The sequence below is a fragment of the Phalaenopsis equestris genome, unplaced genomic scaffold, assembly GCF_001263595.1.
Source record: "Phalaenopsis equestris unplaced genomic scaffold, ASM126359v1 Scaffold000002, whole genome shotgun sequence".
Taxonomy (NCBI): domain Eukaryota; kingdom Viridiplantae; phylum Streptophyta; class Magnoliopsida; order Asparagales; family Orchidaceae; genus Phalaenopsis; species Phalaenopsis equestris.
This window is the reverse complement of record NW_018164444.1, coordinates 31226592-31252578: the sequence shown is the minus strand read 5'-3', so window position 1 is coordinate 31252578 and position 25987 is coordinate 31226592. Positions and strand designations below refer to the sequence as shown.

Sequence of the window (25987 nt, the reverse complement as noted above, 5' to 3'; positions counted from 1 at the left end):
CTTCACTGAAATCAAAGTTATAGATGACTTTTTATTGATGTTTGAATATTTCTTACTCAAAAAGTCACATCGAGATCTATATCGTGTCTCGAGATTCATATCAGATGATGGAGATTTGTTGAAGGTGTATTAGTTGACCCATTATTTTCTCTAGAACCTGCTTCGTTACCCAAAAATAGCAAAATCCATAACACTTTATATTTCTATCATGCATATATATTAACACTGTCTAACATTATTACAAGAATAAAATGCATACATTTTAATCAGAGAATCTGTGGTATGCATAAATTTCCCTAAAAATATTAGAAAAGAGATAAGGACTTTCGAAAAGAATAAAACGAACAAAAATAATGAAAATGCATATAAAAAGCTTAAAAATGAAAAAAAAAAGTAAAATCTTTAAAGTCACTCCACCAATGATAACAAATCCATAGGCTTGTCACACATTTTCTATCATTGGTCTTTCATCATCACAGTTGTGTCACTATCACTTTCTCAATATTTTCTTTAATTTTTGTAATTTGTAACATACATATTAATATTGAAATCTTTTTTTATTTGGGTTATGCCCTGTGGTTATTTCTTTTTAGTAACGTCTGATTTTCCCTTTATAAACTCTTATTTTTTCTGTGTGGATATTAGATTTTTGTGCAAAGCTAAGACATTAATATATCTCCATTATCGCAAGTCTCCAACACACAACAATATATAATCATCCAACAAAACATTCAAACCTAAAAAATAATATTAATCACTCAAACATCAATCTCTATCTCCTTCATAATTTGACATTAAATTTAGATAATTATTAAATCCTTTTGAGTATAAAATTATAGCCTTATAAATTGGGTGAAGTCCCCTAACACCAAGTCGAATTTGTACAAATGCAGACAATCAACCCCTTTTTGGAGTAAAATCAAAGCTCCGCTGCAAATATTGATTATTTCGGTAATCACGAGCTTAATCCATCCAAATAAGACGATCCACATTTTCCTTAAATAAAAGAAATTTTCTCTTAAAAATTTTTCAAAGCTTTCAAATTTATTTTTGCTTAATTTAAGTATCGAGAGAATCTATTTAAATTAATAAAATTGTTTTAATAAAAAATTTATTTAAAAGCTTGCTTAAACAGTCTTTTTAAACGTTTCTATTAAGGCATTAATTACAAAAATGTGTCTATTAAAAACCTTACGATTGATTTATAAAAGAGGACATAAAATTTTCTATTTAAATATTTATGTAAATCTAAACTAAACGCAAATAAAAAAGTTTTTTGATTAAATAAAAATAAAAAAATGAAAAAGAATTACATCATGCATCTTTCATCTGTAGGAATATTTTAAAGTTCTAATAGTAGGATGGTCGGTTTGTAACAGACTAAGGGCCCTTTTGTGATCTTTGTTTTGCGGGTTTTATGTTGCTAAGGGCCCGTTTGTGTTGCTAAGGGCCCGTTTGTGATCCTGTTTTTATGGTTTTTATATTGCGGAAAAAAGGATAAACAACATTTGAAAACTCGCGGTTTTTATATTGCGGAAAAAAGGATAAACAACATTTGAAAACTCTTTTATTTTGAACGTTTTGCCGGTTGGGGGCCAAAATGGAAGGGGAAGAGGGCTGGAGCTCCGTTCTGGGGTGCTTTTGACGTTACTGCCTTCTCTGATTTCTGATAATCACACTTCTATCCTCGCATACATATCGCCTATGTCATTCTTTATCACTCCTATCGTTATAGCTAAAATCTGGTCCGCTACCCTCCCTCCGTTCGACGCGGACGATTTTCTGCAACATTCCAATGAAGTTTTCTCCTCTATGTTTTTTTTTTTTTTTTTTTTTTTTTTGCGGTTCATTTGCTACATGCCTCTGTATTTTTTGTTTCTTCTTTGAAACTTTTTTGTGTTCTTGATCTGCATATGTATCATTTAATGTTTGATGGTCGATTAGCTTGTCATTTCTCATGTATATGCGTAGATGAACATTTTGTGGAGAGATTTCAGGGCACCTTTTTTTTTTCTCGTATTGCATGTAGTTTGATGCAAAGTTGAAATTTGCAAGATATATTAGTTAGCAGCATTTATAGTAACCTTGATCAAGTAGTAGAAACTATGAAATGAAAAATATATAAGTTTTGTTCATTTGTTTCTTAAAAAATTATTATTTTAAATATCTTGTTCTATAATAATATTTTGGGGTGAAAAATGTTGAACACTGTTCCTTTTTTTTAGTTTTCTAGTGGTGAGACTTTTATAAATAGACTTACATATGTCTTGCTGCATATTTGAAGTTTGCATAATAGATAAGTTAGCAGCTTCTTTACCTGTTCTAAATAATCAGTGAAAGCAATGAAATGAAATATATTTGGATAATGCTCATTTGTTTATTTCAGTTTTTTATTATTATTTTTTTAGATAGGTATATGAGCACTGGTTTTTAGTTAATCTAACATATTTTGCTAGTTGAATGTTTGCACTTGCTTCTTTCTCAATCTGGAGTAACAACTTTAGAGGAGTTTTATACTTTTATAAATATAATTGCATATTCTTTGCAACACATTTGAAGTTTGAATGATATATAGGTTAGCAACATTCTTATCTATTCTGATCAATCAGTAGAAGCAATGATCTGAATATACATATATATGAGCATTGCTCATCTATTTATTTTAATTTTTTGTTGGTTTATTTTCTTTTGTTTGATATACGAGCTCTAATTTTCAATTTTTCTGACAAATTTTGCTAGTCGAACTGTTTGTTCTTGTCTTCTCCATGTGAAATAATATTTTAAAGAGAGAAAGTTGAGCGTTGTTTCCTTTTTTTATTTATTGAAGTCTTTTTTAAATAATATTGCATATGCTTTGCTTCACATTTGAAGTATGCATGACAGATAAGTTAGCAAAATTCTTATCTATTTTGATCAATCAGTAGAAATAATTGGATGAAATATATATGAGTAATGTTCAACTGTTTGTTTCAGATTGCTTTGTTGGTTTATTTTGTTTGGATGGATATATGAGCATTAATTTTCAGATTTTCTGACAAATTTTGCTGGCCGAATTGCTTGCTCTTACCTCCTCTTCAGTGTACAGTAACATTTGGGGTGGAGAATGTTGATTACTGCTCCTTTTTTTTAGTATTCTTCTGTTGAGATTTTAATGAAAAGAATTGCATATGTTGTGTTGCACATTTAAAATTTGTTTGATAGATAAGTTAGCAACACTATTACTTATTATGAACAATCAGTAGAAGCAATGTGATGAAATATATATGAGCAATGCTCATCTGTTTATTTTATTTTTTTGTTGGTTTTTTTTCTTTAGATAGTTGTATGAACTCTGATTTTTAGTTTGTCGAACATATTCTGCTGATCGAATTGATTTGACTTGCTTTCTCCTCAGTGTGGAGTAAATTTTTTTGGGAGAATATTGAGCAATGCTTACTTTTTTATTTATCTGAGAATTTTATAAATATAATTACATATTCTTTGTCACACATTTGAAATTTGGATGATATATGGGTTAACAACATCCTTACCTATTCTAATCAATCAGTAGAAGTAATGAAATGAAATATATATGAGCCTTGTTCATTTGTTTATTTCAAATTTTGTGTTGGTTTTTTTATTGATATATGAGCACTGGTTTCAGTTTGTCCGACAAATTTCGCTGATCGAATTGTTTGCTCATGCCTCCTCCTTAGTGTGAAGTAATATTTTGGAAAGACAATGTTTAGCTCTGCTTCATTCATTTAAGTTTATCTAAGACTTTTATAAGTAGAATAACATATGTTTTACTGCACATTTGAAGTGTGTATGATAGATAAGTTAACAAAACTCTTACATGTTTTAATCAATCAATAGAAGCAATGAGATGAAATATATATAAGCAATGCTCATCTATTTGTTTTAAATTTATCTGTAGGTTTATTTGTTTGGATAGATATATGAGCAGTGATTTTCAATTTTTCTAAAATTTTTTGCTTTTCAAATTTCTTGCTCTTGCCTCCCTCCTTTGTGTACAGTAACATTTTGGGGGGAGAATGTTTAGCAATGCTCCCTTATTTTAATTTTCTTCTTTTGAGACTTTTATAAATAAAATTGCATATGTTTTGCTGCACATTTGAAATTTGCATGATAGATAGATTAACAATATTCTTATTTGTTTTGATCAAACAGTAGAAGCAATAAGATGAAAAATAACGAGCAATGCTCATCTATTTATTTAATTTTTTTTGTTGGTTTATTTTCTTTAGATATGTATATGAGCACTAATTTTCAATTTTTTTCAATTTGTCTAACATATTTTGTTGTTCAAATGTTTGCACTTGTTTTCTCCTCCTTGTAGAGTAACATTTTGGGGGAAGAATGTTGAGAACTGTTTTATTTTTTTAGTTTTCTTATGCTGAAACTTTTATCAATAAAATTGCATGTACTTTGCTGCACATTTGAATTTTGCATGATAGATAGGCCAGCAGCATTCAAAAATTGTTATGGAATCTATGGAATGAAATACATTTTAGCATCTGAATGTTGAGCATGGATCAGTTAGTAAAAGCTATGAAATGAAGTATATTTCAGCATTGTTGTTTTGTTTCTTTAAGAATTTTATGTGTATTTGCTATGCACACACATTCGTTGCAAATATATGCCAGATAAGATATCAAATGAAGGATTTCATTCAAATGTTATTTAAAGCGATGATGACAAGTAACTATCAAAGGGCTCAACCGATCATCACTCGTCAATTTTAAATTGGCAAGTTTGTTTTCCCACAGATAATAACTGTCACTAGAGAGCACATTTAAGTGCTTATTTGATTTGGAAAAAATTGATTATTATGGATGAAGTTTTCTTCAGTTAAAAGATCTCACTGAGATCTAAATATTAGCTCGAGGACCCAATTGGATAGCGTGATAGAAAAAAAAATTGGTTATGACCTTCTTATCTGACATGTAATCTGAGGGTTCGCATTGTGCATAGATATGCAAAACAAGAACACAAAAAATTTGAAAGAATCAGATGAATAATGCTCAAATATATTTTATTCTATTGCTTCTATTGATTGATCAGGACATGCAATGATGTTGCTAACTTATACATCATGCAAACTTCAAATGTGCAGCAAAACATATACAATTTTATTTATAAAAATCACAACAAATGAAAACTAAAAAGGTAAGTGGTGCTTAACATTTTCCTCCCAAAATGTTACTCCACACTAATATGGAAGCAAGAGCAAACAATTTAACCAGTAAAATTTTTCAAAAAAAACTGAAAAATCAATGCTCATAGATCTATCTAAAGAGAGATATGTTGAGATGGAGTAGATGTTGTTAACTCATAAGAAATGATTTTTGAGATTTCTAAGATCTTATTCCTATGGATCATTTGTGGACCGGTTGGTTGCTTGGTTTTCATTTATGATGATGCATTCAGAATGTGATTTTTTGGGCACATTTCACATTTATTGTAAAATTTTCAGTAAAATGATGATGGAAAAATTAGAACAAAAGGCTCAACCAATTACCAATTATGAATATAAAAATAAAATGACTATGCTAATTTGACGCGGATACTGCCTTGTCTTTATGTCAAGATAACATATTTGATGATTCTAGAAGTAGTTATTTTGATATCTATGAATTTATTTTGGGATCTACTTTTACTTTTAATTTGCCTTACTCTTGTTTTAGGTTCATATATTGTTGTTTTACAAGCCAAGTTATGTTGATAAATTTTCCCTTTTACTTAGATTTCATACGGAGAAACAAAAAGAAGATGGGATATCCTTCATTTGGGATAGGGAGACGAAGATAAATTTATGTGATTTATGTTTTGGAGAGGTAGAAAAGGGCAATCAACTAAACTCTCATTTCAATAAGAAATGTTGACAAAATATAACGAAACTCTTTCAAGAAAGAACAGGTAGACTGTGCGACAAAACCCGGCTAAAAAATAAATGGGATCAACTTAAGGTGTACTGGAAGTTGTGGAAGGACCTAAGGAGAGGGGCCACTGGTTTTGGATGAGAGCCTATTAAGAAAATAGTTGATGCACTTAAGTAGTGGTGGTAATAGAAAACTTCAGTAAGTATAACATCTTACGTTCAATATTGCTTACTTTAAAATTCAACATCTTAGAAGTTAAGTTTATCAAATATAGGTTTTGCATAATGCAAGAAAATTTAAGCTTGCTGGCATTAACTCGGAGCTGGAAGAGAAGCTAGGTACTATGTTCCTTGGTGTTGTAGCAACAACGATCAACATCTGAGCTACAACAAAAAATCCGTCCCCTAATTTGGATGAGCTTGAATGTGTTCATTCCAATAATTAATACGAGGAACAACTGAATCAAAGAGACCAGAGGGAGTCTAGTTAATCCAAGCAACCTGCAGCCTCAACAAAAAAAGGGAAAAAGAGAAGTAAAGTTGAGGCAGCCCATTTATCCCAGCAAATAAGCTAGTGACAAATTGCACCAGTATTACTTCAAGTGTCCGCAATGCTCTCCATGTCAAACTACTCGACTAAAAAGTTTTTTTCATCCTCTAAGATCGAACTTAACTAACCCCTCCAAGGGAGTTTGGGAGCTCTAAAATCGTGGGAAATTGAGATTCAGACCCAGTAGGATTAAGTCCTATGGCTCAAAAGGGGAATCACTCGGCTCCGTATAGAAATTACCAACACACGAAATTCCTAACCTAGGACTTTCTATAACTAAATCGACGACCCATCATATAGGTGGCGCGGTCATGTTGAAAAATGTTGGTCCGCACATCCACTCTGTGATAAACCCTCTAATTCATGTGCTCTCACAGTTTTGGGTCTCACGCAAGTATACATATTGTATCAGTAATATCAAATTTTTTAGTCTGAAATATCAATTCCACAAGGAGTGAGGGAATTAGACTTAAGAGAAATTCTAACCTACTATGATTAATTCTAAGCCGTGAATCTAGATTACATTAACGCTCTACAAAGTAATAATACAATACTGCAATCAATTTTAGATGTTAAATTCTATAAAAATCCTACATAGCTTAGTTGGATTGGTGATTATCAAGAAAAAGAGTTACCCTCCGTTGCAATGAGATACATAGTGTTGTCGGCACTATTTTTGGTGTGGGGTTTGCCCGTAAGAAGCTGTCGGTTGAAAGTGACAAATATGAGTAATTCTTTTCCTTACCCTCTCTCGAGTGCATAAAAAAGTTTGATTAAACCAGTTTTAATGCTTAAACTCCAATTTGAACTCATCAAAGATTATTTTCATATTTATTTGCATCGCCCTATAGATTAATTTTGCTTCACCCTATAGTTCAATGTGAACGCTCTAATCATTTCTCCACAGCTCTCTCTAGTCATTATGGATCACAACATATTTTAACTAATCATTTGGCCAAAATAAAAATTAAATTAAACATGAAAGAATACTCATCACATTAGAGATTTAAAACCAAATCTAAAAGCATCCCACACATCCAACCTATTCATCCGAAGAGAAAAGTAAGAAGAAACTATTCACAATGCATGAAGTAAATAACACAAATAATCTTTTAAAACAAAGTAAATCCACTAGAATTGCGTTTACAAATACTAGAATATGAAATAGAACACAATATTTAATTATTCCCTTGTAAAAAGTGATGAAGAATCCTCCACAACAGATCCCCAAATGATTCTTGCAATGTTGAGTATCTCCCTTACACAATCTCTCAATCCTCACCAATAGTTCAATACATCGATCAAAAAAAAAATTTCCACCCTAAGAACTACTCAGGATTTCCCTTAGGGCTTCAACAACAATTAACCCTCTTCTCCTCTTCCTTCCCCCCTTCTGTTCCATATCTAAATACATCCATATAAGCTCATACTAACTCCTTGGAACGTGTGAAGTAACTGCAGAAAACAACTTTAGACAGTTCTAGCACCTAAGCGCCAACTTCTCTGTTTGTGCAAGAGGGTTGTGGCGCCTAAGAGCCACAGGGCTGCACCAAGGCACTTGGAAAATCGCCTTGACGTCCAAAGGCTGGCGCCTAAGTGCTAATGCTCCAAGTCACTTCTTCTCCAATTCACATCTGATTAGCTTCATTTCTTCTGCACTTCATTCCAGTTCTCCCACCTGTTGTTCTTGTAAGAAAAACAATAAAAATATCTTCCTTTAAAATGTAACTTCATCCATAAACAGGTGAAAAAGAGAAAGGAAATTAAGCATGTCTTAAGCCACATCACCCTGCGTGGGCGATCAAACACATGTCCATAGACCAAACTAACCCTAGGGTCGACTAAGAGTTAAAAAAATCTTACCATCGTAAAGTTTGCAGACGTCCTCGCGGCTTGCTTCGAGTTGTCGATGTCCAGTCCACGTGCCAACGTATCTCGCAATGAACCACACAAACGAGTGAGAGCAAAAGAGAGGTATACAAGTATCTAAAATAAATAATCACAACATAAAAAAATGTGACCATCACGGATCTTTGTGAGATGTCAGATAGGCCTCTATACGTCGTAACATCATTGCCACCCCGACGACGATGAGGAGCTCCGACGAGGCTTCTTGCCAAAAAGAAAATGTCGACAAGGTAGAGCGTGTAGACAAGGACACATGAAACCAAGGGAAGCTTAGCTAGCGTTGCCGACAGAAGGAGGATTGCATTGTTGGCGGCAAGAGGATAATGTGATCGTCGGCAGGAGAAGGGCGTCAAGGCAAGACTTCTAAGCCAAAAAAAAAAAAGTGAAGGTCGACAAGGAGGATCTCTGGCCAAGAGGTTGTGCCAATGAGTTGTAGGAGGCTCACGGTGGTGACTTCATCAACGAAAAGTTCACCGGCGGATCAATTGAAACAAATTTATTATTATTATTATTATTATTATTATTATTATTATTATTATTATTATTATTATTATTATTATTATTATTATTATTATTATTATTAATTTACTATTTTAAATTTCAGATTCGCGTGTTTATAACCCGTATGCAAAATTATAGTGAAATTGATAATTTTTTTTAGGTAAAATCGACTCCCCGAATGCGTTCACACAGTTCATTTCATCATTCAAAGTCATCTAGAAAAATTCTCCAATAGACGGGTCAATTGAAGCAAGTTTCGTGCGCGGCGTGACAAATGAGGAAAAATTGATAACATTTTGGTGTCAAGTATGAACTCATTTTCAAGAAGTTAGTAACCACAATATTTTTATGTAAAATATGAAAAATAAAAAAGGAGAAATTTACATACATAACACCCAATTTTTATGCATTTACTCATCTCACACCCTAAGTTTTATTTTTATAATTTTAGCATCTTTTCCTATATTTAAAAAGATATATAAAAATGTGAATTACACTTTTTTTCTATAGATAGGATGCTTAATTTATAAAATCAAAGCTTATGTGTGAGATAAGTAAATACATAACAAAGAAAGGGGTGTAATGTATGTGAAAGCCCCTAAAGAAATAAAAAACTTATGTTGGGATTACGTGGCAAATCTGGGTGGCTAGTTAAGGTGTTGCCTGTATGGTATGTTTAGCAAGTGAGTTACGGGCCCACGGCTTACGGTTTTTGGCGATTCACCGAGCGGCCTATTTAGGGTTTGGACCGGTCCCAGTAAGGGAAAACCGGTGATCGGTTGTAGCGTTGTAACGACCATGAGATTGCCGGTTCGCTCCGGGTCGGATCGGCAAGCGAGTTTTTCCCCCTTCGATCGTTCATTTCTGCTCGTCTTCTCGTTTCTATTTGGGAGGGAAAGCTCGCTCTTTTCCTTTTCCCGCAGGTTTTGTTTGGTGCGGGAAATCATAATGGTCGTTGCGGGGGAATAGTTCTTTCGCTGAAAGGTTGTTCGAAGGTACGCTGAATTCTGGTTTTTTCATGGTTTGTGTTTGTTTTGAGGGGAGATTTCTGCATTTCTTTGTGTTGCCTTCTGCATTAAAGATAGATGATCCTGCTGTTGATAGATCTTTGCGTTCATGTTTTATATGAAGAGAGTTTGATGTATTTATGCTAGAGAGAATTAGGGTTTTTGTATCCGGCGTAACTTGTGTTGTGAAGGTTTGTTTCTCCTTTTCGCTGCAAATGTAATTGGTTGTGCATTCAACATAAACCTTTTACTTTGTTTTTTTCCAGCTTTAGGTGTTATGCTTTTGATTGGTTTGACGATGAAAGAAATGGTTTTGTTTGGTTGAATAAATGAGAAGGTTATTGAGTTGTTTAACTGTGTTTTGAACTTTGTTTCTGGAGCCGAGTAGCGGAACTCTGTTCAGAGGTTTTTCCTTCTAGGAAACTTTGGAAAGTTTCTTCTTGTGGTGGAGAATTATGCTATATTTCCTTGCAATGAATGTCCTTAGAACATTCTTTCTCCTCAAAGTGCTTAACATCATGTAGAAGAAACAACAACAATTAAATTAAGTGCCTGTCCAATATATATTGCTTTTGCAAATAAGATTTTATGTTTGTTTTATGTATATAATATGATATATGCTTTAACATAAAGTTTTTTTTTTCCACAATCACGATCATGACCTCCAAGTCATAATAAGGGCAAGCGAGCACACCCAGTGCATGAAGCTTAGTGTTAGCATTTAAATAAAAGTTATTTTTATCATTTAAACTTGTGCCTTTTAGATTACACTGAGGAAATAATAATTATAGGAAAAAACTCCCAACTTTTATGCAGAAGAGTGAACCATGAGCAAATAGGCTGGAAACATAAAGTAATAACAAATGAATTTTCATGTAATCATTGGAGTCTTCTAGAGTTTGAACAATATCTAAATTTGTAGAAGCTAATTGCTCTTCTGGTAGAAGAAGTGGTGAAGGGTAGTTATTTTTTTAGGAGGTGAAAGCCTATCTATATTTCATGATTCTGACTTTTCATTTACTTTGATAGTGTTCATCAGCTAGAATTATATCATTACCAAAAATTATAAACCAATGTACTCAACTTGCATGTCTTTTTTGAGCATTGTCATTATCAATACAAAAAGATATGAAGTTGATGTTGATTCAAAATGTAAACTTATCGTGACCATAACATTCTAGGCCATTTCATAATTTCTTATAATTCTAGTTAGGGCTCAATCATATATACATATTTGATAATGATATATATCAGACACTTTTTTTATGCAGATCTAATCAATTCTCATGGCACTTGATCATTAACCTTCTCAAAATCAAGAAAAAGCATGTGGTTATCCACTATCTTATTTTTTAGCTTGATATATGTTTCCATTAAGCATTTTAACATTAAGATCATGCATATAATGAATTTTGTTGGCATAAAATTAAATTTATTCTTCTTAAAGTCTACTTTGAAGGGGGATGATTGCCAAATGCGTAGAGGGAACCAGTAGCAAGATGAGGCTTTTATCTAGAAAGTCTCGACTGTGAAATTTGGAGTAGAATATGACATTGACATTAATTTCAACTTCACGTACGTTGGATTTTTTGTTGCACTATTTTTATTTTTTGGGCTTCCCCCAAGGAGGTTGATACTGATATAAATGTGTTGGTTCTGGATTAAGTAGTGGAGATACCCCTTGTTGGATCAAGCATGCAATCTCCTTTCTAAAACTTATTTTAGAATTTGGTAGTAGGTTGTGACTTTGATGGAAGGGCGAAAACTTTTCTTGGTTTTTAGCATCCATTTTGAGTGGACGAAGCCACTTATGAGGTGTTTGGCTGCAAATAGGAGTTATGTTAAATAGGATTTAGTAAGTCTAGTAAATTCGGATTTACCAAATCCAGATGTTAAATCTAGAGTAATGCTTGAGTCAATTAAGGTTAAATTTGTTTGAGCTACTTAGCAAAATCTGTTTGACCTTGTTTTCTTCCTAAGCTAAATCCATTAAATCCACCGAATAGTCAACTTTAGTAATCTGGATTTACGTCGAAAAAAAGACGGAACAAAGATGAAAATGGATTTTGCGGAGTGCCGGATTTGGCTACTCTACTTTTCATGTTTTACTGGATTTACGTTAAATCTAAAAACAAATCCTATAAAAAGGGTGCCACCAAATACTCCCTTATCATTTTCATCATTTTAATTGGCCATCAGAATTTTGACACTAGAGCCGCCGAGGGGAGCCTATTCATGCTCTTATTGTTGTCGATGATGAAGCTAGGTTGGAATGCCTTGATCATTTAGTTGTTGTTACATCCTTCTTTAGGTTTATTGGATTGCTTTGTACAAGATTGTCACTTAATTAGAGATGCAGTTCTATCAGAGAAGATCGCAGTCGTATCTTTAGCCAAATTAATTCGTAAAGGTTTTTGTAAGGGCTTTTGGAACACTCCATTTTCTTAGTTGGGTCCAGCTAATATATTGCTTCCGCTTTAGAGTGAGTATTTTCATATAGATTTTATATTGGAAGTTACTAATTATTCAATTCCTCTAAATTTATGATATTCTCCTTTTCTGTTCTATTATTTCTTTCCTATTTTATCTCTTCTATCAGCCTATGTATAGTCACTTTCATTTTAGGGAAGTAAAAAAAAAAAATCAATTATTTCAAAATGCGGAACACAAACCATTAACATCTGCAAATGATTTTATTTTTCAAACATTTAATTTTTTTCTAATACTATTATGTACAACAAAAGATAAAAGATGCAAAATGCCTCATTAATATGAGTAGAGAAACTTGATTTAATGATAAATAAATCAAATTTAGCATGTCTAGAAGTTGTGCTAAAAGATTTGTGTTTATTTGATGCAGATGTAGTAGAACTTGGAAGAATATGTTAAGAAAGTATTATAAGATTGTGGGAATGGTAAGTAGTGCAGATAAGGTAGCGGAAATAAATTTGGTTTTGCCCATGTACTTATGGGTGTTATAAGCACATATAAAGTTGTTATATAAAATTAATATAAATTGCTATTAGAGAGATGGTGGGAGTAGCAAATAGTGAATATCAAATATCTGATGTAGTTTGCACCAACAAAATAGTTGAGTTATTTTGAGGATGGTGTTTCTAATCATGCCTCCATGGCTGGTTTTACCATCCACAAAAGCATAGTGTTTTCTTATCCTGCAGATCACTTCCATCACCTATTCATTTTTTAAAGTTCAAATTTAACGGATAAGGTCTGCTAGAAACATGTAGGGTGCATGAAGTTATAAATTTTTTACCATTGGCAGATGAGCATATTTCAAAATAAAGAAAACATACTATTTGCTGTATAATCCATTAATCAAAATAAACAATTTCTATGAAATCATCTTTAACAGATTAGGCTTGATAATCCATTCATAACTCAATTTGAAAGATAAGAAATTAACTAATATCCCTATTATGTTTTACCACACCATAGACAAATTTTATTGCAAGGAAATGATGCCTTGCCTGATTGGGTTCATGTAATACATATTTTGATTTGACGGTTTAACCTTGATGCCTTCCTCATACAAGATCATGGTTATTTTCGTTTATTGCATTAAGAAAGAATGTGCCCTTTCATATCCTGAAATATTCATTATTGTTGATTGAAAAAAAATGTATCTGCTGAAGTGCAGAGTGTTGCATTTGACATTCATTGTGTAGATGTTTGCAAAGTATTTGATGCCAAAGTTAGCCTCATTAATTGTTTATTCTTCGGAATGTTCATGCTCCATAGTGTTTAGCCTCATTAATTGTTTATTCTTCGGAATGTTCATGCTCCATAGTGTTTGTTGTGTACCAACATTTTTGCTGCTGCATAAATGTTTTCATAATCTTCAATGATTAATATACAAACTTTTTTTTTGTTTCTAAAATCGTTTAATATAAGTACAACTATATATATATATATCTATGATTCAGCAGATTATAGTCTTAGGGCCCCCATTCAGCCATGCAGCATGATAGGCAAGTTTGCAGCCAGCCCTACTTATTGGAGGACTATCATTTTTTGAGCTTTAGCTTGGGTGAGTTTTCATCCTCCAACAGTGCATTTCAATCTATATAGTGGCCGAAAGGGTTTTTTTTTTTCCCTTTTTATCCTTAATTGGTTTGAACTAAATAATGCCATTCACTTTTGATCCTACAATCAGAAATAACGTTACATCATTCTCTTTTAAGATTCCTTTATTGGTTGTAATAGGATCGTTGCAGACCACTGTTGACCAGATGGTTTTGTGCTGTTGAAGCATCTCATTCTTATTTTATAAACATTTTTCACACGACAAATAACAGAATTAAATTAAATGTAAAATCATAATAAAGGCAACACAAGAAAAACTTACTCAAGAAACTGATGCATGCTAGAAAATTCGCGGCGGTAGAGTAATGGATTATCGTCTTAGCGTTGCGCGAGGATTCAACATACACTCAGATGAAAATGAATCAAGCTATGATGACACTAAAAGTTTTTATGTGAAAAACCCGTAAAGGGAAAAAACCACGGGATCTGACCCAGTTGTAAAAACTCACTATAAGCTCACTATAAGTTGATGATTATAAGTTGATGATTACAGATGTCTCTTGTCCCACAGACGGGAAATGATTACTTGTTTTCCGAGTTATAACGTCGGCTGACGAAGTTGAGTCATCGGTGGTCGATGGAGGTCGGCGGTGATCGACGGTAGGCGACGATAATGTCGACGATAATCGATGATGATTAGCGATGGTCGACGGAGGTCAGAGGTGATCTGCGGCGGTCGACGGTGGCCGGCGGTGGTTGTTGACGGTCAGTGATGGTCGACGGCGATCGACGATGATAGGGATAATGTTGGATTTGAGCTCCTTCTCAAAGCCTCAAGTTCTCTCTTCAGCCTCCTCATCCATGTGAGGGGTGGGGCTCTATTTATAGTGTTCTAGGTGCTATTAATGCAAGACTATGAATCATTTTGATTGGACGGTCTGAAGAGCTTCCCTTGATTGGATGACGTTTGATGGACATTTGTGTGCCTTAGTTATGTCGGAATTGAGCAATCTTGGGCTCGTTGGATTTGTCTTGTCGAGATGCTCGACTTGACTGTGAAATCGCAATATTCGACATCCGTTTGACCTTCCAAATGTGTCCGAAAATCCTCTATAAGTGGTTTAATGATTTATTCGGACTTGATCTGACTCGGATTTGACTAGCTTTTATATCACTAGGTCCGTCTTATCGAGCCAGTCAGTTTGACTATAAGTTTGCTGAAATCAGAGATCTAGATGACTTTTAATCAAAATTTGAATGTTTCTTGTTCAAAAGATTGCATCGAGATTCGTGCTGGCAGATAAAAAGTTGCTGGTGGCGTATCTGTTGCCCCTATTTTCGGGCGAGTCTAACTTCTTCGTCCGAAAATACCTAGATTAGGAGCTTTTTCATTTTTGTTGGGCATAAAAAATTTAGATATATATAATTTATTATAATCAGTATACAAATAAAATTATTATTTATCCTGAATAAAATATTAAATTGAGTCTAGCTCAGTTGGTAGTTCTCTTTTGTCATTTCCAGGTGGCGTGGGATCGAATCTCACTCAATATATATATATATCGAACCCGGGAGTCAAAAAACTGGACCTGTGGGCCACAGCGGGGCAGGAGGCCACCCGTCCGAGACCCGGCGAGCCAAACCCGGGATCCTGAAGCTGGCCCCGAATTTGGACCGACGGGAGCTAAATTCAGACCGGCGGGCGGGCACTAAATCTGGACCGGCGAGAAATGATTTAATTGACCAGTTATAACTCCTTAATTTGAAACAGAATAAGAAATCAATTGTAGACAATCAAGTCAAAGATTGAGATCCTGAAGCGGGTAACGATAATCAGCCGAATTTAATTAATTAATTAATTAATTAAAATGAATCCCAAAGGCCACAAAAAATTAACTGATTAAATTAATAGAATTTAAAAGAGCAACTTAATAAATTATACCATTTTATTATTATTATTAACTATTTTAATTAATTTCAGTCATAAAGATAAAATTTGAAATGTCAAAAAGCTAAAGGAACATGAAATGAAAAATTTTTTCTTTTTTTTATTGTTATTATTAACGATTTTCATTAATTTCAGCCATAAAGACAGAATCTAAAAGGTAAAAAAACTGAAGAAATATGAAATGAAAATGTTTTTCTTTTATTATTATTATTATTAACGATTTTAATTAATTTTAGCTATAAATGCATAATTTGAAAGGTCAAAAAATTGAAGGAATATAAAATGAAAAGTCTTTTCTTTTTTTATTATTTTTTTAATGTTATATCTCATATCATGCCTATAAATAGAGACATTGGATAAGAGAAAAAATCACAAGGAAGAGAAAAAAATCTTCCTACGTTGTTGAGAACAGTTGCGACGAAGCGAAGAGTTGCGAAGAAGAGTTGCAGCGAAACGTTGCGGTAAAGTGTTGTGGTGCATAATTGCGGTGACGCGTAGCGACGACGCGATATGGTATATCGTTGCAGCAAAGCGTTGCAGTGAAGAGTTGCGGTGACGCGTGGCAACGTGGTACAGCGTCGCTGCGAAACGTTACTGAAATGGTGACAGCTGGAGAACCTGGTTCTGCTGAGAACCAAAGGAAAAGTCAGAACCCAGAGGATGCAGTGTCAACTGTGACGAAGAGCAAATTGATCTTTTTTTCGAAAGAAGTATTTCTTCCTGAATGATATGGTAGTGAAATTAACAACTTCAACTGATCGAGCATATTCCCCACCTTCTGGGTATGCTACTATTTATGTGGTTGCCTTGAGAGTTGGCCTACGATTTCCTTCGGCACCTGAGTATTGATTATCAAAGTCTTCGGGGTTTGCGTTGCTCAGTTATCTTGTCGAATGATGACAATTATTATTGGGTTGACAGTTTTCTTCAATAGTCGCGGGTTAAAGTTAACACCAGCAATTTTGACACAACTGTGTGGGTTCTTTACTGATACGCATGATCGTGTGTTGTTTAAGCATAAGACATTGAATTTTCGTCTAAAGGAACCAATAAGACAATGGTCTGTAAAATTCTTCTTTTCTAAAAATGATTGGGGACTCCGCGAAAGGTGAGAAAGATTTCAATAATTGCTTCTCTCTTCAAACTACCAAAGTGAAAATATTGCAAATGTTGAGATTTCGTGATATGAATGATCTGTTGTTTGAGACAGTATATTTATGAATTTTTGAGTGAGAAATCATTGGTAAAGGTCAAACTTTCTTTCCACTCCGAACGGTCAACAACTGTAGTGTTAAAGAAATCCAAGAAGAGACCTTCCGAGCTAGTCCTCTCAGAATCCTCAAAGCGGCTCTAACGAGCAGTGACTGTGAAGTACTGTCTCAGAAACAAAAGAAGGTTGAAACATCACAGGAGCCCTTGCCAAACCCTTCAACTATTCACGTTTCTAAAAATATCTTGTCTCATGAATGTACTGGGCTCATGGAAGCTGAGAGTTTTGTATGTTTCTTTCATTTTCTCATATTATATCATTATTTCATCTCTCTAACCCATATTTCTTTTCTTCTAGGTGGATAAGATGGTGGAAGACCAGCAGGGGCTAGGACTTGGATTGAGAAACTGGAATTTCGAGTTTCTTAAGATCAAATATTTTCAAGACGAGTACAAGCGTTCGTATGAATCTGTGGTTGAAAAAATATATCTCTGGAATCACAGTTGACAGTGTAGGACAAAACTTTTAACAATGACAACCTCCCTCTTGTTGCAGCTTCAGGATCTTGAGAAAACTCTGGAGGGGTTGGTGGAAGCACGAGTCAGCCTTCGTGAAAGTAATAAGAGCGTGAAAGTTTTTGAATCGACGGTGTTAGCCCAAGAAGAATAGATCTGACTTTTGAGGTCCGCAAAAGATGTTGATGTTTCAGAAGTTAAGCGTAAAGCGATCGAGAACTTCATCAAATCGCTTAAGTTCAAAACTATCATTCGAGACTATGTCCAAGAAGCTCGTGATCGTGTATTTGATGTTGAGGTAAAGGAGCAACAGAAGTGGTTCACCGAAGAAGGATTCATCCGTCGTTTCTTGAAATGGAGTCGAGCGTCACAACGTCGAACCGGGATTGTTGTTGCGGGGCTCACTCCAAACCAAGCTTCAGAGGACCCTTCCTCAGATTCTGATGGTGATGACATCGAGAGTGAATTGAATAAGTTGTTCTTCAATAACAATGAAGTGGCGAAGAAGAACTTTGATGTCAATTAGTGTTTTACTCTTCTTTTTAATGTTTGTAGCGTATTTATTTTTTTCATGTTGTTCTAACTACACAAATGTTATTCTTTTCAAACTTTGTCAAAATGATGTTGTATTAGTGATGCATGTTGATCATCTTATTTTGTTAGTTGTTTGTCCCTCGAGTATTTTTTTGGTGATAAGCTTGAAACTTATTTTATTTCATGTCACAGTGGATACAAGATATCATTTAGAAGATCTAATATGTGAGAATGTTACTGTGGGGATAAACCACCAATGACATTTGACTTGGTTGAGACTATTTATCAGAGTTTTATTTGATGATGTCAACCTGCATAGGAGAAGCCAACAGAAATCCATCGAGGACTTATTAACCCATTCGAGGTTGTTTGTTGGAGCATTGCTCGCTTACAAACCTGTGTGGAAGGGGTCAGTTGTAGCCCACCAAGGACTGTTAACTTATCCAAGGTTGTTTACCAAAGTAAAAACTCAGCGATATTAACCCATATGGAAGATGCTAGATCGAATCCCCTTGTGATTGATCGTGTTCTGACTAAGATACAACCATAGTTGTGTATTTCTCGGGTCGAGAGCATGAAGTGACTCGTGAATGAGTCATTACATTTTCTAAAGATATCATTTATGTATAGGAAAGTAAATGAGTAATATTTAAGACACATTGATTATGTATGAGTTACAATGTAATAACATATGTGGACCATAGACGGCGCCAAACTGATACGTGCTAGAAAATTTGCCAAACTGATGCGTGCTAGAAAAACCGTTAAGACGATAATCAATTAATCTACCGCCGCGAATTTTCTAGCACGCATCAGTTTGACGCAGTCTGTGGGAAATTTCCAATCCCGCAACAAAAGTAATTACGCTGTTTAATACATGACCACCAGACACAATATTCATGACTCTAGAGAAAATGACTCCACATATGTTATTACATTGCAACTCATACATAATCAATGTATCTCAAATATTACTTACTTTCCTATATATAAAAGGATATCTTTAGAAAGTATAATGACTCATTCACGAGTCACTTCATGCTCTCGACCCGAGAAATACACAACTCCGGTTGTATCTTAATCAGAGCACGATCAATCCCAGGGGGATTCGATCTAACATCTTCCATATGGGTTAATATCGCCAAGTTTTTACTCCGGTAAATAACCTTGGATAAGTTAACAGTCTTTGGTGGGCTACACCTGACTCTTTCCAGACAGGTTTGTAAGCAAACAATGCTCCAACAAACAACCTCGGATGGGTTAATGTCCTCGGTGGACTTCCGTTGACTTCTCCTATGCATGTTAACATCATCAAATAAAACTCCGATAGATAGTCTCAGCCAAGTCAAATGTTGTTGGTGATTTATCCCCACGGTAACATTCTCACATATTAAATTTTCTACATTATATCTTGTATCCACTGTGACATGAAATAAAACAAGTTTCAAGCTTTTCACCAAAAAGATACTCGGGGGGCAAACAACTAACAAAATAAGATGATTATCATGCATCGCTAATACAACATCATTTTGACAAAGTTTGAAAACAATAACCTCTGTGTAGTTAGAGCAACATGACAATAGCAAATACGCTACAAACATTAAAAGGAAGAGTAAAACACTAATTGGCGTCAACGTTCTCTTTCACCACTTCGTTGTCATTGAAGAACACTTTATTCATTTCACTCTCGATGTCATCATGATCAGAATCTTAGGAATGGTCCTCTGAAACCTGGCTTGGAGTGGGCCCCTCAACAACAATCCCGGTTCGACGTTGTGCCGCTCGACTCCCTTTCAAGAAACCCCGGATGAATCCTTTTTTGATGAATCACTTCTGTTGCTCATTTACCTCAACATCAAATACACGATCACGAGCTTCTTGGACATGGTCTCAAATGATAGTTTTGAATTTAAGTGATTTCATGAAGTTCTCGACCGCTTTACGCTTAATTTCTGAAACATCAACATCTTTTGTGGACCTCAAAAGTCGGATCTCTTCTTCTTGGGCTAACACCGTCGACTTAAAGTCTTTCACGCTCTTATTACTTTCACGAAGGTTGGCTCGTGCTTCCACCGACCCCTACCGTGTTTTCTCTAGATCCTGAAGTTGCAACGAGAGGGAGGTTGCCATTATTGAAAGTTCTGTCCTTCACTCGGTCAACTGTGATTCCAGAGATGTAATTTTTTCAACCCTATATTCATACCGACGCTTGTACTCGCCTTGAAAATATTTTATCTTACTAAACTCAGAATTCCAGTTTCTCAATGCAAGTCGTAGCTTCTGCTGACTTTCCACCATCTTATCCACCTAGAAGAAGAAATTATAAGTTAGAGATGAAATAATGATATAATAGCAAAAAATGAAAGTAACTTACAAAACTCTCAGCTTCTAGGAGCCCAGTAAATTCATGAGATAAGATATTTTCTGGAACGTGAATGGTTAAGAGCTTGACAAGGGCTCCCGTAATGTTTCAACTTTCTTTTGTTTCTGAGGCAGTACTTCACAATCACTGCTCGTTGGGAGCCGCTTTGAGGATTCTGTGAGGATTAGCTCGGAAGGTCTCTTCTTGGATTTCTTTAACACTACAACTGTTGACTGTTCGGAGTGGAAACATTACTTGGATTTCATTTCGTATTCCTTCAGCTTTTTGACCTTTCAAATTCTGTATTTATGACTGAAATTAATTAAAATTAATAATAATAATAATGAAAAAAGGAAAAACTTTTCATTTCAAATTCTATCTTTATATTTGAAATTAATTAAAATTGTTAACAATAATAATAATAAAAGTGTAGAATTCATTAAGTTGATCTTTTAAATTCTATTAATTTAATCAGTTAATTCTCCATAGCTATTGAGATTCTTTTCAATTAATTAATTAATTAATTAAATTCGGCTGCTTAGCGTGACCCGTTTTAGGATCTCAATCTTTAACTTGATTGTCTTCATTTGGTTTCATATCTGTTTCAAATTAAAGAGTTATAACTGATCAATTAAATCATTTCTTGTCGGTCCTGTTTCATCTCCTGCCAGTTTGAATTCAGCTCCCGCTCGCCGGTCCAGATTCAGCTCCCGCTGGTGCGGATTCGGAGCCCGCTTCAAGCTCCCGGGTTTAGCCTGTCCGGTTTCGGATGGGTGGCTTCCTGCCCCGCTGTGGCCCACAGGTCCAGTTTTTTGACTCCTGGGTTCGACCCGGCTTACAGAGCCAAATAAATAAATAAATAAATAAAGCAAATAACAAAAGAAAACTACCAACCGAACTAGACTCAATTTAATATTCTATTCAAGATAAATAATTTTATTTGTATATTGATTGTAATAAAGTATATATCTAAATTTTTTATGCCTAGTAAAATGAAAAAAGCTTCTAATCTAAATATTTTCGGATGAAGAAGTTAGACTCGCCCGAAAATAGGGGAGCAACTGACACGCCACCAACAAATTTTCATCAGCCAACATGAATCTCGATGCAATCTTTTGAACAAGAAATAGTCAAATTTTGATTAAAAGTCATCCAAAACTCTAATTTCAATAAACTTATAGTCAAACTGACCGGCTCGATAAGACGGATTTAGTGATATAAAAGCTAGTCCAATCCGAATCAGATTAAACCTGGATCAAATCATTAAACCACTTATAGAGAATTTTCGGACATATTTGGACGGTCAAACGGATATAGAATCTTGCGATTTCATAGTCAAGTTGAGCATCTCGACAAGACGAATCCAACGAGCCCAAGATTGCTCAATTTGGACATCGTTAAGGCACATAAATGTCCATCAAACGCCATCCGATCAAGGGAAGCTCTGCGGACCATCCAATCAAAATGGTTCATAATCCTGCACTAATGACACCCAGAACACTATAAATAGAGCCCCATTCTCACATTGGGGAAGTCCTCACATGGGGGAAGAGACTGAAAGGAGAATTTGAGGCTTTGAGAAGGAGCTCAAGTCCACATCATCCCTGCCATTGTCGATCTTCGTCGACCACCACTGACCGTCGACGACCACCGCCGACTTCTGTCGACCACTACTAGCTACTGTCGACCGTCCCCCGTCCCCGCTGGCCTCCCGCCGCCGTCGACCACCCCCGACCGTCATCGATTATCGTCGACTACCGTCGATCACCGCAGACCTCCGTCATCCACCGTTGACTCAATATCGCCAGTCGACGTTGTAACTTGGAAAGCTAGTAACTCTTTCCTGCCTGTGGGTCAAGAGACATCTGTAATTACCAACTTATAGTGAGTTTTTGCAATTGGGTCAGACCTCGTGATTTTTTTCTTTTACGGGTTTTCAACATAAAAACTTTTGGTGTCATATAGTTTGATTCATTTACATCTGAGTATGTGCTGAATCCTCACACATCATTAAGACGATAATCCATTTCTCTACCGCCGCGAATTTTCTAGCACTCATCAATTGTCATTTTAAGATTCTCCGAGTGTATCAATCAGCTATACTTAATTATAGCATTTGAAGGTTTGAAGTGGTTTTTTGACGGTTGCCTCATTGTGTCCTGTTTGGTGGGAAGGAGATTCGATTATGATATTCTTGTGTGGCTTTGGCATCGATTTCACATATTCTCTTTCTATTTTTGCTCTTTTGCTTTTGGATTGCTGTTTCTTTTTGACAGTAGGTCTTGCATATTTATGAAGTGAAATGTGTCAAAATGTTCGTCTGATTCTTTGCAGGGATCATTACAGCCCTGGAATTTAAAAGTGTCAATTATTCACCGGATTTTTTAAATATGGGTTAAAATAATCCTCAATGAGGACTATATTAGTCCCCATTAAAATAATTTGGAGATTAATTTAATAATTTTATAAAATCTAGAACTAGAATGATCTCATATAAATAGTCAGGGGCCTGTTTTAGCTACTTACTTGTGAATGATATTTTATTAGTGGTGATTTTGTTTATTTATTTATTTATTGCAGGTGGATCATCACTTTTGTTTTCTATTGCATTTTTTTTTTCAAGAATTAAATTTCTTTCGTCTATTTGTGAGTGATCATATTGTTTGTATATCATCATATAGGATTTCCTCTAACATCCTGCCACCTGTTTTTTGCGTAGTGCCATGCAGCATCTAGAAACTTTTCTCCTTTGTTATTTGAATAGGTTTAGACAATTAAGGATGGTGAAGAGTATTGTCATATTGTGTGATATGTTGGCGTTATATAGCAATTGTTGCTTTGCTGCTTTGCTGAGACTATTTTGTCCGTTAGTGTGTGTCCTTGTGTGTGTTTGATGTTTTAATTTTCTTCAAATGGTAGATGGGAAAGAACCGTGAATCTGGACCCTCAGCTACCTGGTCATACGAAATCATCATAATGTTTTGTGACCTATGTTTGAGAGAAATCGCTCTTGGAAACCGACCCAACACGCATTTCAACAAAACTGGTTGGACTAACTTAGTTGAAAATTTCAAGCAATTTACAGGTAGGGATTATGATAGGCTTCAGTTGAAAAACAAATGGGATCTACTGAAAAAAGAGTGGAAGCTATGGAAGGATTTGAAGAAGGATTTAGATGGATTTGGTTGGAATCCTAAGAGAAAAACCATTGATGCCTCTGATGAATGGTGGAAAACAAAACTTGAGGTATGCTTTTTTTTGTTTCTTTGTTTTTCTTAACACATTTTTATGATTTCACGTCTCCTGAACCATCAGTGTTTCTGTATTAGGAGTTTCCCTCTGCTAAAAAGTTCAGGTATAATGGCATTGACCCTGAGATGGAAGAAAAGTTGGATAAGATGTTCATGACTGCCGAGCTTCCATGGCCACGCAACTCCGATTCTTTACCTCCGGTTGTCACCGACGAAGACCACGAGGATTTCGATGAGTGTGAAAGCACCAAATCATTACCCGAAGACGTGAAGTTAGTAAACGAGATTCGGCAATCTTACAGTGGTTCAAAAAGAGCCTCCCAACCTTCATCTAATGGCAAGGCCACCAGAAGTAAGATGGCTTGCCCAAAATCTGGAATGGCAGGAGCAGCATCCGCAGGTGTGTCTCAGATGTTTCAAGACCAAATGCTGAAAGCTCAAACGCTTCAGAAACAGATTCAGCAATTGGTTGATGCAGCTACCCTCAGAAGCAAAGCCACAGCTGCTCTGAACAAATCCTTCACAATCACAGAAGCAGTTCGTGTGCTTGATTCGATTGAGGAACTTGAGGAAGACGACGAGCTATATGGGTTTTCGATTGATCTTTTGATGCAGAGGGAGAGCAGAGAACTGTTTCTGGCTTTGAAAACAGATAAAAAGGTTTGGTATCTCAGAAGAGAATTTGAGAAAAGTAAGAAGAGCTTTTGCTGACCTGTGTTAATGATGTTTAGCCTGTAATTAGTTGTTTTTCTTTTTTTTTTGGCTTTTCAAGCTGATTATCGTTATGCATTACATGGGTTTAGTGATTTAAATGCTGTTTTTTGTGATTTTTTTGTACTAATTTCAGAAAATTTATCTGAATGGTATATCATTATTTTTTTTGGTCGACTGCAGATCTTAATTACACACTTGAGTAAGAATCATTTATTACTGCCCGTTAATCAAACAACACGGGTAACTGCTTTTTTTTTATTCTTTATGATGAGAACTGAAAATGAAATTTAGTTCCAAACTTTAGCAAGAATTTTTAGGGACATTTAAATACATATCGCCAATTCCTATGTATTTCATATCTAGCACCTGAACATTATTTTTTGCATTTATTTCACTCAAATATTTCATTTTAAATAAAAAAAAAATAATATCAGTTTAAAACACATGAAATGCACCTTTTAATGCAAGGGTATGGTGGACTGAATGCAAAAAATTGAAGTTTAGGTGCTAGATATGTAAATACATAAGAATTGAGTGGTATGTATGTAAGTATAATTAAATAAGCTATTAAGATTAGGGTGAAATAAAGGCCAAAATAACTTTTTAACGAAATCGTGGACCCCTTTTTATCAAAAAAATTGTTTTTAAATGTATTGAGAATTGGCAGCTTTTGTTGGAAATAAAGAGTGAAATTTTCTGAAGAATTGAATTTCAACGGTCTTTTTAACCCGAAAAATTTTATATTAATGACTGAGAATTTAACAATTAAAAAATAGGATAGCTACATCACCCAGAGTAATATAATTCTATGAATCGTTACGCATTTAGATTAATATAGTTTCTTAGATTAATGAATGCACTACCTACGGTCATACCTAGCCAGTCTGTGGCGTTTAGGCGCCACCTTCTCGGGAATGCCAGTGATTTCTCAGGCAGTGCCAAGAAGGTAGCGCCTAGGCGCCAGAACTGTCCTGGATAGGTTTTGAGCAGTATTACACAAAATTTGGAGGTTAATTGCGGGGGAGGCAGTTCAAAACGAAGGAAGACATTTTGGAGAAGTCTAGAAGAAAAGGAGTGTAGGAAAGGGGAGGATAGATCTAGGTTTTTCATTTTTCTACTTTTTCTTTGAGAGATCTGAGTGAAAATTGTAAGGGATTGTTGTTAGCAGTCCAAGGAGTACTTGGAGATCACCTAAGGAGAAGTTTTCTCTTCTGTTCTCAGAGAGAAAGATAAGTTTTTTATTTCATATTGTCTTGTATTCATGTATGACTTTGCTTTATTATAAGATGAAGTCTTGTGGTTCCTTCATGCGGAGAAAGATAAGTTTTTTATTTCATATTGTTTTGTATTCATGTAAACTCATCTTGTATGACTTTGTTTTATTATAAGATGAAGTCTTGTGGTTCCTTCATGCATAGTGAGTAATTCATTTACTTCTTCCTCTTGTGTTGAAATAGTAATATGCGTGGGTATGAGCTTACATTTAGAATGAATTTTTATTCATGATTGTGATGGTTTCTTACTTCACACTTCATTTAAATATTAATTTGGTCATTTGGTGT

The 25987-nt window shown here is 34.8% G+C and overlaps 1 protein-coding gene across 1 annotated transcript; it reads left to right on the top strand.

Annotated features, from left to right (window-relative positions):
• The first annotated feature begins 9630 nt into the window (after window positions 1-9630).
• LOC110036123 (L10-interacting MYB domain-containing protein-like) lies at window positions 9631-24503 on the top strand. The gene is made up of 3 exons (XM_020740490.1): window positions 9631-9835; window positions 23380-23706; window positions 23790-24503. The coding sequence occupies exons 2-3, from the start codon at window positions 23380-23382 to the stop codon at window positions 24420-24422; spliced, it is 960 nt and encodes a 319-aa protein (XP_020596149.1). The 5' UTR covers window positions 9631-9835; the 3' UTR covers window positions 24423-24503.
• The last annotated feature ends 1484 nt before the right edge of the window (window positions 24504-25987 follow it).